Genomic DNA, 16,740 nt, shown 5'->3' with positions numbered 1-16,740 from the left:
CCTTACTTGAATAATCCTTGTTATTACTATTATATGAAAAGAATTAGAGGGATATTTCTAAAACTTTACATATAGGTTCGTTTTTCTGAATCCCTCATTTTGGCCATTCAATTTGGAAAAGCAAAATGGCTGACAGGAGGCCCTTTTTGATTTCGTCTTTGATTTCGACAGTTTTTGGGAAAGTACACGTAAGAGCGGCAACTGTATTGAAGATATATTTTATTTTCTCTTCCTGCTAATTGTTTCAACTTTGGCCTTTGCCTGAGCGTTCGCCCCTTGAGAGAAAGACCTTAAGTTATGTCCCCTTGCCGAGACTTACAAAAGTCTCGGAAAATGGTAGTTTTACTCATGATAGATCTTGCACAAACACAGTTAAGATCCTTCATTTGTGGGCACCGGGATCCATCTTGGATTTCCTGTCCCTTTCGACCTAATGGCGTTTTTTGTCCTGTTTCTACATTGCTGTATACAGACTTTAACATCACATGCATGTGAAACGCGACTTTTGAACTCCTTTTCCAGAAGTTGTATTTCAGTCGTTTACAAATATTTAGAGAAAAATATAAGTGTATTGTTGCATTTTTAGCCCACCATCATCAGATGGTGGGCTATTCAAATCGCCCTGCGTCCGTGGTTCGTCGTCCGTCCCTCCGTCCGTCCGTCCGTCCGTCCGTAAACAATTCTTGTTATCAGAAAGTGCTGGAGGGATCTTTTTCAAATTTCACATGTAGGTTCTCCTTGGTACCTTGTTATGCATATTGCATTTTGAGACCAATCGGAAAACAACATGGCCGACAGGCAGCCATCTTGGATTTTGACAATTGAAGTTTATTATCGCTATTTCTCAGAAAGTACTGAAGGGATCTTTCTCAAATTTCATATATAGGTTCCCCTTGGTGCCTAGTTATGCATATTGCATTTTGAGACCGATCGGAAAACAACATGGCCGACAGGCAGCCATCTTGGATTTTGACAAGTGAAGTTTGTTATCGCTATTTCTCAGAAAGCACTGAAGGGATCTTTCTCAAATTTCACATGTAGGTTCCTCTTGGTGCCTAGTTATGCATATTGCATTTTGAGACCAATCGGAAAACAACATGGCCGACAGGCAGCCATCTTGGATTTTGACAATTGAAGTTTGTTATCGCTATTTCTCAGAAAGCACTGAAGGGATCTTTCTTAAATTTCATATGTAGGTTGGTCTTGGTGCCTAGTTATGCATATTGCACTTTGAGACCAATCAGAAAACAACATGGCCGACAGGCAGACATCTTGGATTTTGACAATTGAAGTTTGTTATCGCTATTTCTCAGAAAGTACTGAAGGGATCTTTCTCAAATTTCATATGTAGGTTTCCCTCGGTGCCTAGTTATGCATATTGCATTTTGAGACTAATGGGAAAACAACATGGCCGACAGGCAGCCATCTTGGATTTTGACAAGTGAAGTTTGTTATCGCTATTTCTCAGAAAGCACTGAAGGGATATTTCTTAAATTTCATATGTAGGTTGGTCTTGGTGCCTAGTTATGCATATTGCATTTTGGGACCAATCAGAAAACAACATGGCCGACAGGCAGCCATCTTGGATTTTGACAATTGAAGTTTGTTATCGCTATTTCTCAGAAAGTACTGAAGGGATCTTTCTCAAATTTCATATGTAGGTTTCCCTCGGTGCCTAGTTATGCATATTGCATTTTGAGACTAATGGGAAAACAACATGGCCGACAGGCAGCCATCTTGGATTTTGACAAGTGAAGTTTGTTATCGCTATTTCTCAGAAAGCACTGAAGGGATATTTCTTAAATTTCATATGTAGGTTGGTCTTGGTGCCTAGTTATGCATATTGCATTTTGGGACCAATCAGAAAACAACATGGCCGACAGGCAGCCATCTTGGATTTTGACAATTGAAGTTTGTTATCGCTATTTCTCAGAAAGTACTGAAGGGATCTTTCTCAAATTTCATATGTAGGTTCCCCTCGGTGCCTTGTTATGCATATTGCATTTTGAGACTAATGGGAAAACAACATGGCCGACAGGCAGCCATCTTGGATTTTGACAAGTGAAGTTTGTTATCGCTATTTCTCAGAAAGCACTCAATGGATCTTTCTCAAATTTCACATGTAGGTTTCTCTTGGTGCCTAGTTATGCATATTGCATTTTGAGACCGATTGGAAAACAACATGGCCGACAGGCAGCCATCTTGGATTTTGACAAGTGAAGTTTGTTATCGCTATTTCTCAGAAAGTACTGAAGGGATCTTTCTCAAATTTCATATGTAGGTTCCCCTCGGTGCCTAGTTATGCATATTGCATTTTGAGACTAATGGGAAAACAACACGACCGACAGGCAGCCATCTTGGATTTTGACAATTGAAGTTTGTTATCGCTATTTCTCAGAAAGTGCTCAAGGGATCTTTCTCAAATTTCATATGTAGGTTCCTCTTGGTGCCTAGTTATGCATATTGCATTTTGAGACAAATCAGAAAACGACATGGCCGACAGGCAGCCATCTTGGATTTTGACAATTGAAGTTTGTTATCGCTATTTTTCAGAAAGCACTGGAGGGATCTTTCTTAAATTTCATATGTAGGTTGGTCTTGGTGCCTAGTTATGCAAATTGCATTTTGAGACCAATCAGAATACAACATGGCCGACAGGCAGCCATCTTGGATTTTGACAAGTGAAGTTTGTTATCGCTATTTCTCAGAAAGTACTGAAGGGATCTTTCTCAAATTTCATATGTATGTTCCCCTCGGTGCCTAGTTATGCATATTGCATTTTGAGACTAATGGGAAAACAACATGGCCGACAGGCAGCCATCTATGATTTTGACAAGTGAAGTTTGTTATCGCTATTTCTCAGAAAGTGCTGAAGGGTTCTTTCTCAAATTTCATATGTAGGTTCCTCTTGGTGCCTAGTTATGCATATTGCATTTTGAGACAAATCAGAAAACAACATTGCCGACAGGCAGCCATCTTGGATTTTGACAATTGAAGTTTGTTATTGCGATTCCTCAGAAAGTACTGAAGGGATCTTTCTCAATTTTTTTGTAGGTTCCCCTTGGTGCCTAGTTATGCATATTGCATTTTGGGACCAATAGGAAAACAACATGGCCGACAGGCAGCCATCTTGGATTTTGACAATTGAAGTTTGTTATCGCTATTTCTCAGAAAATACTGAAGGGATCTTTCTCAAATTTCATTTGTAGGTTCCTCTTGGTTTCTTATTATGCATATTGCATTTTGGGACCGATCAGAAAACAACATGGCCGAGAGGCAGCCATCTTTAATTTTGACTATTGAAGTTTGTTATCGCTATTTCTCAGAAATAGCTGAAAGGATCTTTCTCAAATTTCATATGTAGGTTCCCCTTGGTCCCTGGTATTGCATTTGTGGACCAATCTGAAAACAACATGGCCGACAGACAGCCATTATCGCTAAATCTTAAATTTGTTATATAGGTTCCCTTTGTTTGAAAAGTACTAGAGGGCTGTTTCTGAATTTACACAGATTAGTTAGACTTAGAGGAAGGGAAAGTATAGAAAAGATCAATCTGACATGGAACCTATAAAGATCATTCAATGGTGGGCGCCAAGATCCCTCTGGGATCTCTTGTTATTTTCTGTATGATTGTTATCTTATATTTATATGCTCTTTGTAAAAGTGTTCATTTTGTTTCTATATTCTCTTCGCAAGGAATTTACCGTTTAAATGATAGATTTTTTTACTCAACATTACTTATTTTATTTGTAATATACAGATATAGCAAGAATTATTTAAAATCGGTATTGGTTAAAACACATTTGTGTCTTTTCGTCATTTTTGACATGCATTTAACAATTTTGAAGCAATCAATTACTACACTGTTGTCTTGCTCTTCTGTTTTATACCTATTTAATCTCTTTACCTCTGCTGACAATAATATTAAACCGTTATTTCTTATGTAATGATGTTGAAAACAAGAGATCTGTCTGTCTAAAAGCTTACCTCGTAATATTGCCAAGTTTTGTACATGGGGTCGTAAGACATGGTTTATTTTTGTAAATGAAACAGGGATCGAATGTGATAAATCTTTCAATAGTTTTTCCTAAATACCCGCTATGCTCAGAATCAGCATTGCCCTACATACTGCTTAGAATAAGAATCATCAAAATGTTTTTTTTCAATCAGCCATCTTGGTTTTAAATTTTGAATATAAAGGTCACGAAGTTCAAATATGCTAAAATGCAAAGTTGATTTGTTCCTCAATAATTAACTTGGTTGTATGTAACAGAAATCAATCACAGAAAAAAGTATTGGAAGTGCTATTTCATTGATCCACTCATGTTTTTTTGATTTTTATAGTTCAATTGTTTGTGACCAGTTAAACTGATTAATGTTTAAGGGAAATAAAAATATAATTAAATCTCAAGATAAATTGTTTACGTTATTTTATTTCTTCTGATAGTGCAGTTTTCCATGAATTTTGGACTGTTGCAGTGGGCCATCTCTAGAAAATAAAAGTACAAACATAACCCATCTATCCTTTAGAATATATGGAATAATCTCCATTTTTTAATAGAAATTTAATATATATCTAGTCTAAATATGCTCGTGTATATGTTCCATAGTATATAGTGTATGTAACATGATTACAAATGTAATTTATTACAGGTTATGTCAAAAATGTATTTACTGCTCAAATATCATTGAATACTGGTTACTAATGTCATTTGAACCATCAAATGGGTAACCGTCTTGTTATGAAATATGATTGGAATATGATCTCGGAATATCTGTCTGATTTAAGAAATATAATTATTATCAAACAAAACATGATAGATAACTTTTTTGGTGACGGAGTGCCAGCACCTAACCTTCCAATGTATGTTTTAAAAAGGGAAACTTACATTTTGTCTAGTGTTGGAGATGGGATTGCAGGAGATTGCTCAGCTGTTCAACCTGATGTTGCAAATTGTTGAGGAAATCACTGAAAAGCAGAAAAAAATGTCTTACATACGTTATAAATCAATGTCTTGTTACCAGTCTTGTATAACCCCCTATTCGGCAGGGTACACGATTAGCATCCTATGTACATACAGTGTGTGCTTTCTGCATCCCAGACATGTAGGATTATAGAAAGAATAATTCTTCCTCAGTCTGTTACGTAGTTATACCCCACTTTCACCGAAACGGGTAATATTAATTTGTGTTCGTCACGCTTCGTTTCCATAAAATAACTAAAGCAGATGTTAACGGATTTACTTCAAACTTAGTAACAAGATCAAATGCTTTAAGCGATCAGTCAAGTATGATTATCATTTTTGCCGGACTTTGTCGAAGTTATGACACCTTAATTAACTAATGACGTCGTTTTCTGTCCCCTCCGTAAAAAAGGAATAGTTATAAGAATATATTGTCTTGAAACATAATAACAAGGTCATATGAAGTAAGAGCTATGCAAAGTGTGATTACCATTTTTGTCCGGACTTTATTGGGCCGAGTTCTGGCCCCTTAATTAACGAAACATTTCGTTTGTTGCTGTTTCCATGAAATAACCCTCACGAATATTATCCGATTATCATCAAACTTAGCAACAGTGTGATCGTCCCTTGATGAAGGAAAAACATTGTTATTTGCCTGTTAAATAACTCTTCAAAATATTTTCCAAAAGTCCTCAAACCGAAACATAATTCAATGTATTAAGGGCTCAGCCAAATTTGAGATAGGGTTTGGTAATAGCAGATGAGAAGCGAAGTCTTGCAAAATCATTTTACCTTATCCCGTAGTAAATGTTCCATTAAAACATCTTGGCTTTACTGCTCTCTCCCACTTTCAAGCAATACAATATGGCTCGACATAATTTTATCATTCTGTCGAGCTGCAATGACATGTTTACTCCTAACCTAAAAGTGTGTCAGAAAAACGAGGGATACCGATTCCACCATGTTTCAATATTAAACTTACGCAGCGTTTCTTGCTTGAACAGGAACAACCTCTGAAATATACAAATAAAACAATATTTGGTTTTGGTTGCGTGGTTGGTTGTTTCTATAGTATTCTATCAACACGTTAAGTTATTTTTTGACGGTTTCAACCTGAATGGATCACATTAACATCAATAACGTCGAACTGCAACAGACTCGATACAGGTCGTAGTGGATCACATTCTAGAGTTTTCTTTTTATCTATTTATTTATTCATCTTATTTCTTTTATGTATTTATTTATGTATTTATCTTATTTCCTTTATGTATTTAAGTATGTATTTATCTTATTTCCTTTATGTATTTATTTATGTATTTATCTTGTTTTATTTATTAGTCCCCCACCGGAATCCGGGGGGGACTATAGGTTTGCGTTGTGTCCGTCCGTCTGTCCGTCTGTCCGTCCGTCCGTCCGTCCGTCCGTCCGTCCGTCCGTCCTTCCTTCCGCACACTATTTGTCCGGGCTCTATCTCCCATACTATAAGACACTGGAACTTCATACTTAGTGTGTGGGTTTCCTGTGGGAAGGCGGTGTGTCGCATACAAAAACCGGGTCACTGTGACCTATATTTTGACCTCTGACCTACATTAAAGAAAAAGCTTGTCCGGGCTCTATCTCCTACACTATAAAGCACTAGAACTTAATACTTAGTAGTATTGTTCTCTGTGGGAAGGCAGTGTGTCGCGTACAAAAACCGGGTCAATGTGACCTATATTTTGCTATTTTTTGACCTCTGACCTACATTAAAGTAAAAGTTTGTCCGGGCTCTATCTCCTACACTATAAAGGACTAGAACTTAATACTTGGTAGTATGGTTCCTTGTGAGAAGGCGGTGTGTCGCGTACCAAAACCGGGTCACTGTGACCTTTATTTTGCTATATTTTGACCTCTGACCTACATTAAAGTAAAAGTTTGTCCGGGCTCTATCTCCTACACTATAAAGGACTAGAACTTAATACTTGGTAGTATGGTTCCTTGTGGGAAGGCGGTGTGTCGGGTACAAAAACCGGGTCACTGTGACCTATATTTTGACCTCTGACCTACATTAAAGAAAAAGCTTGTCCGGGCTCTATCTCCTACACTATAAAGCACTAGAACTTAATACTTGGTAGTATGGTTCCCCGTGGAAAGGCGGTGTGTCGCGTACCAAAACCGGGTCACTGTGACCTATATTTTGACCTCTGACCTACATTAAAGAAAGAAAAGCTTGTCCGGGCTCTATCTCCTACACTATTAAGGATTATAACTTTGTACTTGGTAGTATAGTTCCCTGTGGGAAGGCGGTGTGTCGCGTAACAAAACCGGGTCACAGTGACCTATATTTTGACCTCTGACCTACGTTACACAAATACCTTGTCCGGGCTCTATCTCCTACACTATAAAGATCTCGAGATAACAACCCGGTGGGGGACTGTAATTCGTTGAATTATCTTGTTTTGAATTGTTTTATATCGATTATCTTAGAAAAAATTGCATATAAAAGGAAGTATCGTAAATCAGTAGTAGAATAATAAACGATATTATTGGATTAAAATAATGTAAGATGTCATTCAAACATTCAAAATACTTACGGTCAGGATGAAGTAAGGGGTTAAAGAGTTCACCAAGATGCTGAATCTGATGCTGCAATTCGCCCAAAACATCACTGAAAAAAAAGAGTCAAAGGAAAATAGAATGAATCTAAGAAACCTGTTAAATGACTCGTATGATTATTGTATTTTGAAGGGATAGCTTTATTGTTATTCATTCATAGCGGAGGCTTTCAAGATCAATCGAAAACGATGCTATGTATATTTATTTGTTACGGAAGATGGACGGAAGGAATGTTTTTATTGTGTGTACAGTGTGAAATACGTGTGCCTGTATAAACTCACCCAAGACTCCTCTTCTGCGCAGGCTGAAGGGCTGAAACATAATTTCAATTGATAAATGCATAAATGAATATTTTAAGCGTCCTTTAAAAAATCCGTTCTTTTTCAGAAGTGTCTGTGTTTGGAGCATACCAACGTAGAAGACAAGACAAGACAGAAAATAAATGGCGATTAATGCGAACATTAACATGGCTTGTGCCCTTGGGTGTTTTTTGCCTTTATGCATTGTGTCTGTTTGTTTATAAGCTATGTATATACATAATAAGAATTTGTTTACTTGGACAAGAAAACACATTTCTGGAGATAAATGACGTTTTTTTCGTGGGTATTGCCCATTAAAATAGAGGTGAAGAATTAAATATGTCTTCGTGTCCGTGCTTGTGAGCATCATGAAAAAATTGCATATAAAAGGAAGTATCGTAAATCAGTATTAGAATGATAAACGATATAATGGGATTAAAATAATGTAAGATGTCATTCAAACATTCAAAATACTTACTGTCAGGATGAATTAAGGGGTTAAGGAGTTCACCAAGATGCTGAATCTGATGCTGCAATTCGCCCAAAACATCACTGAAAAAAGAGTCAAAGGAAAATAGAATGAATCTAAGAAACCTGTTAAATGACTCGTATGATTATTGTATTTTGAAGGGATAGCTTTATTGTTATTCATTCATAGCGGAGGCTTTCAAGATCAATCGAAAACGATGCTATCTATGTATATTTATTTGTTACGGAAGATGGACGGAAGGAATATTTTCATTGTGTGTACAGTGTGAAATACGTGTGCCTGTATAAACTCACCCAAGACTCCTCTTCTGCGCAGGCTGAAGGGCTGAAACATAATTTCAATTGATAAATGTATAAAGAAATATTTTAAGCGTCCTCTGAAAAATCCGTTCTTTCTCAGAAGTGTATGTGTTTGGAGCATAACGTACAGGACAAGACAGAAAATAAATGGCGATTAATGCGAACATTAACATGGCTTGTGTCCTTGAGTGTTTTTTGCCTTCATGCATTGTGCCTGTTTGTTTATCAGCTATGTATATACATAATACCAATTCGTTTTTTCGTGGGTATTTCCTCTTAAAATAGAGGTGAAGAATTAAATATGTCTTCGTGTCCGTGCTTGTGAGTATCCTGTTTCGTTTTCATTGCTTTAATTTGTCAATACCTTTATAAGCTGTAATTATTTTAAGTTTTTTCGTCGGAGAAAACATTAAGGGTGTAAATGAGACATCAAGGAAAATAAACCACAGAAATTAACTAGAACCAATGGCTAACTAATACCCCACTATTCCCCATTTTTCGGCAATGGCAACCACATGACATCTATTGGTGTGAAAGATAGCGCATTGTATTTGCTATTCCTCTGAATACTAAATAAGTACTTAAATTTAAATGTATCCCGTAATCAAACCTGCACTGTGTCCTTATTAACCCCACATTTTGTCCGATAATTAACCCTGCACTGTATCACGTTAGTAACCCTACAATGTACCCCGTCATGAACCCTGAAATTTGTCTTGCAATTAACCCTGTAGTGCGTCTCATAATTAAAAACCCTGCATCGTCTCTCTAAATTAATCTCCGCGCACAACATGTAGTTATAATACAACAGGTACATTCTTTTTGCTCTCTGACAAGGTTTTTTCTTATTTCATTGACTCCATATTACTTTAATATTGTTTGGCTAATCCTGATATAACCGTCGAGTAAACCAATCTTGATGTCAGAATCACTGATACTATGTGGCCAATGTAGTCGACAGGTCAAATCAAATTCTTCTTAAACTAGCATTTACTGCGATAATAATACCATGTACCTGGTAAGGGACATTGAGGGATACGAGAATCAACATTACCTTTGCAACTGTTTGCGACAATCTTTGACTCGTCCTTTAGAACCTGACTTGCAAAATCCGTTCCATACCGTACGGCAGTTTGACTTCACGTGAAATACCTACTAATCGCCCGTGACGTCGTCCTGAAAACAACTGAATATATAATACCAGACTTACTGTCTACTGCTCCACCCTGTAGAGTCTGGCTAAGGAGGTCCGTGCCTTGCTGAGTGGCAGCATGAGCTAATCCCTGAAATGTGCCCTGGAAAGCCTGACCGAGAGTTGTGAACGTCTCCGACAGTTGGTGTCCAAGGTTTGCGAAAAAGTCACTGAAGTATATATGTACAGACTGAGAAAAGTTGTTATCAATCTGATATTGGTATCAGTTCATACAGATTTCAACCAAACTAAAAGTTTAACGCGGGTGGTATATGTGCGTTATTCGACAAATATCTATAGGGTTAATGTTAAAATACATCTATATATTTTTTCTTTTTTTTCTCTTGAATTCTTACCTTTTTAATATTTAGCCTAACTATATATTGTGGTAAGTGAAACAATGCAATTTCAAAAATGTTGTTTAAAGATACAACAGAACAGTAAGACAAATACAATATTTGGTAGTATGTGCAAACGTACAACCGCACCTGGGAAGACATAACTACAAACCTTCATACGATATATAGGTTCACCTGTAACTGGGAGATTAGGGTTGTTATACCATAGCATTTGTAATAGTCTAGTCATCGCTAACATTTATTCCAAGTAAAACAATGTGCTGTAAGTATCATAAATATATTAGGATGAGGAACTATGCGAAATCGAACCCATTGCATTACCTTAATACAATGTTTATTCACTTTTTTTCTTTTTGTGAAGAAAAAAGGTCAGTATCTTTATAGATAAAAACATTAAAATTTTAAATGCACTCACTGAGCATTCCTTTTCTGGGCATCTGTGTGTGCAAGATTGGTAGCAAGGGCTGAAACGGAACACACATGTATATAAGTTTTGTATTATAAAATATACTATATAACAGCAAAATAAAAGTAAAGTAAAATATATATATATCGGAAAAGGACATCGGGAATCGGTAATACATCATTGTTTTCCTCCAGAGTGATAAACATATGACAAAATTCCTTTATTGTGGCGGATAATGTTTATTTACATCATCATTAGGACAATTGAAGATGTCGTCCTGTGCTGATGGCGCGTCTGATGGACGAACAATGCAATCGCTTTGAAATGTCTTTCCTGGTCGTGACAACATGACACCACGCCCTATCACATATGATTGTAGATAACCCACGTGGATTGTAAATGCTCATCAACGTAGACAACGGCTTGTATCTTAACTCAACTCCGTGCTTGATTTTGCAGTAAACGGAATTTAAAGTAGTACTGTCGCGAAGATGGTTGACTAATTCCCAGCTCCCCAATCCCGATCCTACACCTGATTCCAACTCATTTACATTCACATGATGACATTCATACTTGTTCATGAGATTAAACAATATGAATACAACTTCAGTGTACATATATACTGAGTGCGTACACTGTAAGTCCGAAATGTTCTAATGAAAAGTTGGAAAATTTGTCTGCACAGGGTTCTGTTAACAAACATAGACAATGAAGGATAGTTGCCAGATGTATGGTTAAATCAAAAGCTGGAAAGTGTGTGCTGGCTTCATCAGCAAACAGTTTAGATTAAAACTTTTCAAGTTTGCCGGACAAGATTTAGTCTACAAGCAAACCTTACAATACCTTAGAATAGCGGATACGAAACAAATAATTGCAGATGCACAGCTTTAGTTAGTGTGCGATCATTTCTTCCACAAAGTTTCACAACGATTTGATAAAAAAAAAACTGTAGAAGTTGACTAGATAAGATAGCCGGTAATATGATTGTAGCATATTTATCGACAGGACACTTCTTCAAACGTGTTAATTTATGCGAGGAGGAAATTTACGCTAAGTATGCGGAGTCCTTTGATCGCGAAATTTTCCCCCACGCGTATTATTTTGATATCAATTTGTGTAATCTCGAGCTACAAACGAAGGTGGTTTGATCGCGAAAATTACCCCCACGCGTATAGTATACATATCTAAATCGCGACATTAACCTCCGCGAAAATATCAGCATTTACAGTATGTAGATAGTATCGTCTTAATCTAACGGGTACATAGCAGTGTCATATTTTCCCACCAGATAGGGGCACTTACATGCAACTTATTCTATGTCAAAATATTGATAAAGCTTTTGGATTTCCCGAAGATGATAGTTACGAGGATGTGAAACACAATGAAAAGCGTTCACGGCGCCTTACGCTCCATTTATATAGAGTTGATGCAGTGTAGACACCATATAAAGCTAGTATGCTTACTGTTTGCGCCGTTAGCGACGACCATGGCACCTCCCTGTAGGGCCTGGCTAAGGAGGTCCGTTCCTTGCTGGGCAGCAGTTTGAGCTAATCCTGTAAATGTGTCTTGGAAGGCGTGACCGATATCTGTGAACGTGGACGACAATTGGTGTCCAAGGTTGGAGAAAAAGTCCCTGAAATAAAGCATAACCGTTTGAAGATCTAAAATAAGTTTTCTAAGATTCTTAAAAATATATCCCAAAATGTGCGATTTAGCAGTTTCTAATATGGGAATAAAATTATACAGCTTTCCTCAAATAATTCCATACCGGGAAAAATAGAGAAAAAAAATCTGATATTGGCGTCTTTTCATCTGTAGGAAAAGGACTCAAATCATCTAACTTGATGATGTACCGAAAGGAATAAATAAAAGCACCTTATATTGTCCCGGTATATCAACAAGCGTGAAACGAAAATGGTCTATACAGTTCTTGGTAATAGGTATCATAAGTGTGGAAATTGAGAAGGGAAAGTTTATGAGAAGGATAGGTATTGCTATATGTTTGACGTTTAACTTGATACGACTATCAAACTAGTATCAGTTAATGGCATTGGGGTTCATACTACCATGTCAAATCAATGATATGATAGTGTGACAACACTTAAACAGCGCGATTGAGTGACCTCATCTGCCGTTGCACCTCACTTATAATTTTGCGATAGGAAGAATATTCTTTAACCGTTAGCTTACTTGACTCCACGTTTTTGTGGTTCCACCATGTCGACTTTCTGAAATCCGTCCAAAACACCTGTAACATATGAATATATTACATAATGATGATCATAATGATAATTTGAAGATCATATTTAGCAACATATCATAACAACTACTTAAAGCAGTTCACAAATTGTTATCCGTGGTAATTTAGCCAGTCAACCAGTCAATGTGTTTCTCAACACCATGGGATGCATACAGCCGGAGCTGCCATTCGTCGCTAACAACTTACTACATGATGTTACTTAAAATATTATTAAACAAAAATCGCATATTTAAAACATATATCATTTGAGCAATATGTGTTTTATACATACAAAAACAAGGAATATATATAAAATATTGAACAAACTTCTCGCTATTTCTCTGATATGTAAGTGTTTGTATTTTAGAATTCGCATGAAATAAAATACTGCATTTTATTCTACCCAAACAGGACTTGTATTCCCTGTTTTCGCCTTCACAGAGCATTGTCGAATGATTCATACCGTTAAGGAGTCCGGCTATCGGATGGAGTCCGGTTTGGATAATGGAAGACAGAGCCTCGGAGCCATGTTGGGGAACAGCACCAAACGTCTGCTGAAGGGCAGTACCAACATTTGCAATAGACGATTGCAAAGACTGGAGCAAGGCGCTGCAATTTACAAAGGCCAGAAGATCTTATCATCAAAAGGAAAATATCACAAATGGTAAAGAACAGATGTGTTGACAATTCGGTGATAGGTGTATCATCAAAACAGTATTTTTGTAATTTCATTTGTTGAATTGGAACAAATGTTTATCTTTAAACATACAGGGTATATCGTTGAAAATGATATACAGTGTAAGCCTGTTAACTATATCGACACAATGCCCTACCTTATGTCCCGTTTGCCAAAGGTATTTGGATATCCACCTGTTGATTAAGAAAGGGAGATCATTCATTTTTTGTGAAATTAATATTAATGTCTTACCTTATTTTGCGTTTATGTACTTGTACTGCTTAAAATGATTATAAAAATTACTGTCAGTGAGTGGATATCATGACATTATAAACGCCATACGTACTGATAGGATCTAAGTGGGTCGGGCTGTGGTATGCATGTTCCACCAGGCTCATCACACAATCGTAATCACACCTATCATGTAAATATGTTAAGTTACTGTAACAGCTTAAGATGTAGTGTTTTATGGTATAAATTGAACAAGCAAAAACCCATTTCAATTTCTTTTTATCTATCATATCCGTACATTTGATCGGAAACATTAAATAATACCAAACTGAACTTCCTTGATAGCGTTTTGTGTCGTTTGGAGCGAGGAAAGAGTATGAATATTGTTTATATATTGACGAATATCATTAGAGACGGGAAGGTATCCAGCAGAATTTACATATATGTATATGGCATACGCCATTGCAGTGTTTTGATTCGACCTCCCCTTGACTATACGTACCTTTTCAATGGCACGGCGTTCACCGACACCAAACAAGCGACAACCAGCAACAGATTCATTATGCTGTAATGAAATTAACAGCGTGATTCAACAGGAGGGGCTGACATTCATCAAGTAGACTCTATCCGTAGCTTCATATGTGTTATACTATTGATTTACAATCACAAGTTTTTCCCGAGGCGGACATGAAAAAGTATGGGGTCACCTGCCCGGCAATGTGGGTTCCCCAGGGCAATGTGGGTTTCTCGGATATTCAGAATTCCTCCCACAGTAAGACATCTCTTTCGCTCCCATCCGGGCCGAAGATGATTAAATGTTGCCATAATTTGTTTAACAATTGTTGTAAAATATATGTATATATAATATTAACACATATATATACACTTGTTTACTGTAAAAAACACGTATTTTTGTGGTAATTTTATTTAGTTTAAAGCCTTCCGCTAAAATATTTTTGCGCTAATTGCTAGTTTCAGTGCGTGCGCTTAATCATCCTTACGTTAACTGTGTATATCCATACGATATATAGCAATTGCATGTATGTGCCAAACGTTCAGTGAGTATTTATATTAATAAATGTATATTTAAACCATATGTACATAATATTTAAAATGTTCTGAAAATAAATTTAACATATCCTCCCATTTTTAAATTGTGATATAATGAGTCCGTTTAGTCCGTTCTTCATATTAGAAGCAATTCAATCTCTTTTCGCTGTGAAATGAAACATAAGTTTCGCAAGAGCGTTTTGACATTACTTACCTTCAGAGATGTATTTTCCGAATACCTGCCAACATCGAGATGGTTCTATATACGATTATTTATCAGCCAATCAGCTGATTTTACAGTCGCGTGATGACCTTAACTCTGCAAGGACAAGATAAGGCGGTCATCGAGATCTAGACTGTGGACAAAAGCATGCACCTTAGTGTGAGGAGAACATCTGTCGTTTTGTAAATTCGAAGACCATGGCTGTTTTGAATTAGAGTAAATATGGTTTTAATGCAAGACAAGTTATTTTCTTAACAGTATTGAAGTCCCTCCGTCTCCTTAGTGAACAATATGACACCAATAGTTAAATCCATGTCTTGAGTGAGTCATTTGATAATATTCAAATTCGTCTCTTGCTTGAGACATACGTCACCAATATTGAAATCCGTCTGTTGAATGAGACATACTTCCCCAATATTGAAATCCGTCTGTTGAATGAGACATACTTCCCCAATATTGAAATCCGTCTGTTGAATGAGACATACTTCCCCAATATTGAAATCCGTCTGTTAAGTGAGATATCTGAAAACAATGTTGAAATCGTCTCTTCGGTCAAACATGGGATAATAATAAACATATATAACGCCAGCAAATGTGGATTGAGCTATTAAAATAAGTATAACTTCGATAAAAACAAAAACAAAACAAAACAAAAAAAAAGAAGATTTAAAAAAATGAGTTTGGTAATTTCTGTCATATCGGCATGAGTATAGGCGTGAGGTGAGGGGCGTATAATGAGACATGTTGTGAAAGGACAATATCTATCTGCTTATTACAACAATATGGTCTTTTGGTTTTTCTTCTGTTTGTGTTGCCACATATGTCCGTCTTAATAATAACCATAACTACAGGGGCGTTAAACTCCGAGCATTGGCCATACTGAAGGCTTTGGTTTGTATTGATTAACGTCATATCAACAGCTATGATCATTATAGGACGGTCTCCCCTATGCGAGATGCATTTGCGTTGTGTATGTGTGTGTGTTTGGGAATCGTTGGTATATTCATTCATGTCTCCTTGTGATTACGCGAAACTGATGTCGACATTATAGTGCTAGCTCAATGAAACATACTGCCGAAGACATCAAGCAGGACATCCCACCCAGTCATATGATGCTGGCAACGGGTGAATCAGTCGCCCACTCCTTAAATGATGAGTACTAAGGAGGAGTAGAAAACTAACATTCCAGAGACTTTGGTGTGCAAGGGGACAGATCACAAGGACTTCCGCACAGGGGAGAACATTCATACGCCCTACATGTTTATGGTGTCTAAGAACACCAAACACGAAAACATTGTGGTTTTTGTAAACTGTCATATTCACATCTATTTAGTTATTTTTATAAATCTTGATGATGATGAAATAGATGACATATGTTGTGTTCGACTTGATTTCTATTGTTTAAAGCCTTATCAACATTTATGGTAATATTTACCGACCTCCCCTGTGTGCGAGCTGCATGCGTGTGGTGCGTGTGCTATTTTTTATTATTTTGTTCAGCAGTCTTTAATGTGGTCAGGATCGTGTATATATATTACTGACAGGTTCACTGTACTTTAATTCAAAATCAAGGACAATGTGGCATAATCTATATTGAGCTACCTTATATAGATAACGGTCCTAGCATGATATTGGGAAATAACTGGGGAACGTGTAAAGTACGAAACTAAAGCAAAACGAAACGAAACGAAAAATGATACGAAACGAAACGAATTTT

The 16,740-nt window shown here is 36.8% G+C and overlaps 1 protein-coding gene across 2 annotated transcripts; it reads right to left on the bottom strand.

Annotated features, from left to right (window-relative positions):
- Positions 1-4,413: 4,413 nt before the first annotated feature.
- On the bottom strand, positions 4,414-15,062 carry LOC117341915. 2 transcript variants are annotated; one of them, XM_033903773.1, is made up of 16 exons: positions 15,015-15,062; positions 14,253-14,315; positions 13,866-13,936; positions 13,677-13,713; positions 13,307-13,452; positions 12,795-12,852; positions 12,068-12,237; positions 10,614-10,662; positions 9,858-10,009; positions 8,642-8,672; positions 8,337-8,410; positions 7,841-7,871; positions 7,538-7,611; positions 5,947-5,977; positions 4,890-4,969; positions 4,414-4,489 (listed from the first exon to the last, which is right to left on the bottom strand). In XM_033903773.1, the coding sequence occupies exons 2-15, from the start codon at positions 14,309-14,311 to the stop codon at positions 4,897-4,899; spliced, it is 1,056 nt and encodes a 351-aa protein (XP_033759664.1). In that variant the 5' UTR covers positions 14,312-14,315; positions 15,015-15,062; the 3' UTR covers positions 4,414-4,489; positions 4,890-4,896. The 2 variants fall into 2 exon arrangements, with proteins under 2 accessions (XP_033759664.1, XP_033759665.1); XM_033903774.1 differs by lacking the exons at positions 7,841-7,871; positions 8,337-8,410.
- Positions 15,063-16,740: the final 1,678 nt, after the last annotated feature.

The sequence above is a fragment of the Pecten maximus genome, chromosome 14, assembly GCF_902652985.1.
Source record: "Pecten maximus chromosome 14, xPecMax1.1, whole genome shotgun sequence".
Classification (NCBI taxonomy): domain Eukaryota; kingdom Metazoa; phylum Mollusca; class Bivalvia; order Pectinida; family Pectinidae; genus Pecten; species Pecten maximus.
Note: the sequence above shows the minus strand (reverse complement) of the source record. Positions and strands in the feature narration are given on the sequence as shown.

Bases quoted from the DNA above. Each gene is read 5' to 3' on its own strand.
- LOC117341915 (XM_033903773.1), bottom strand. From the start codon at position 14,311: ATGAATCTGTTGCTGGTTGTCGCTTGTTTGGTGTCGGTGAACGCCGTG. The intron at 13,937-14,252 runs GTACGTATAGTC...TTTACATGATAG, and splicing joins AACGCCGTGCCATTGAAAAG to GTGTGATTACGATTGTGTGA. The intron at 8,673-9,857 runs GTAAGTCTGGTA...ATTATGTTTCAG, and splicing joins ACAGGGTGGAGCAGTAGACA to CCCTTCAGCCTGCGCAGAAG.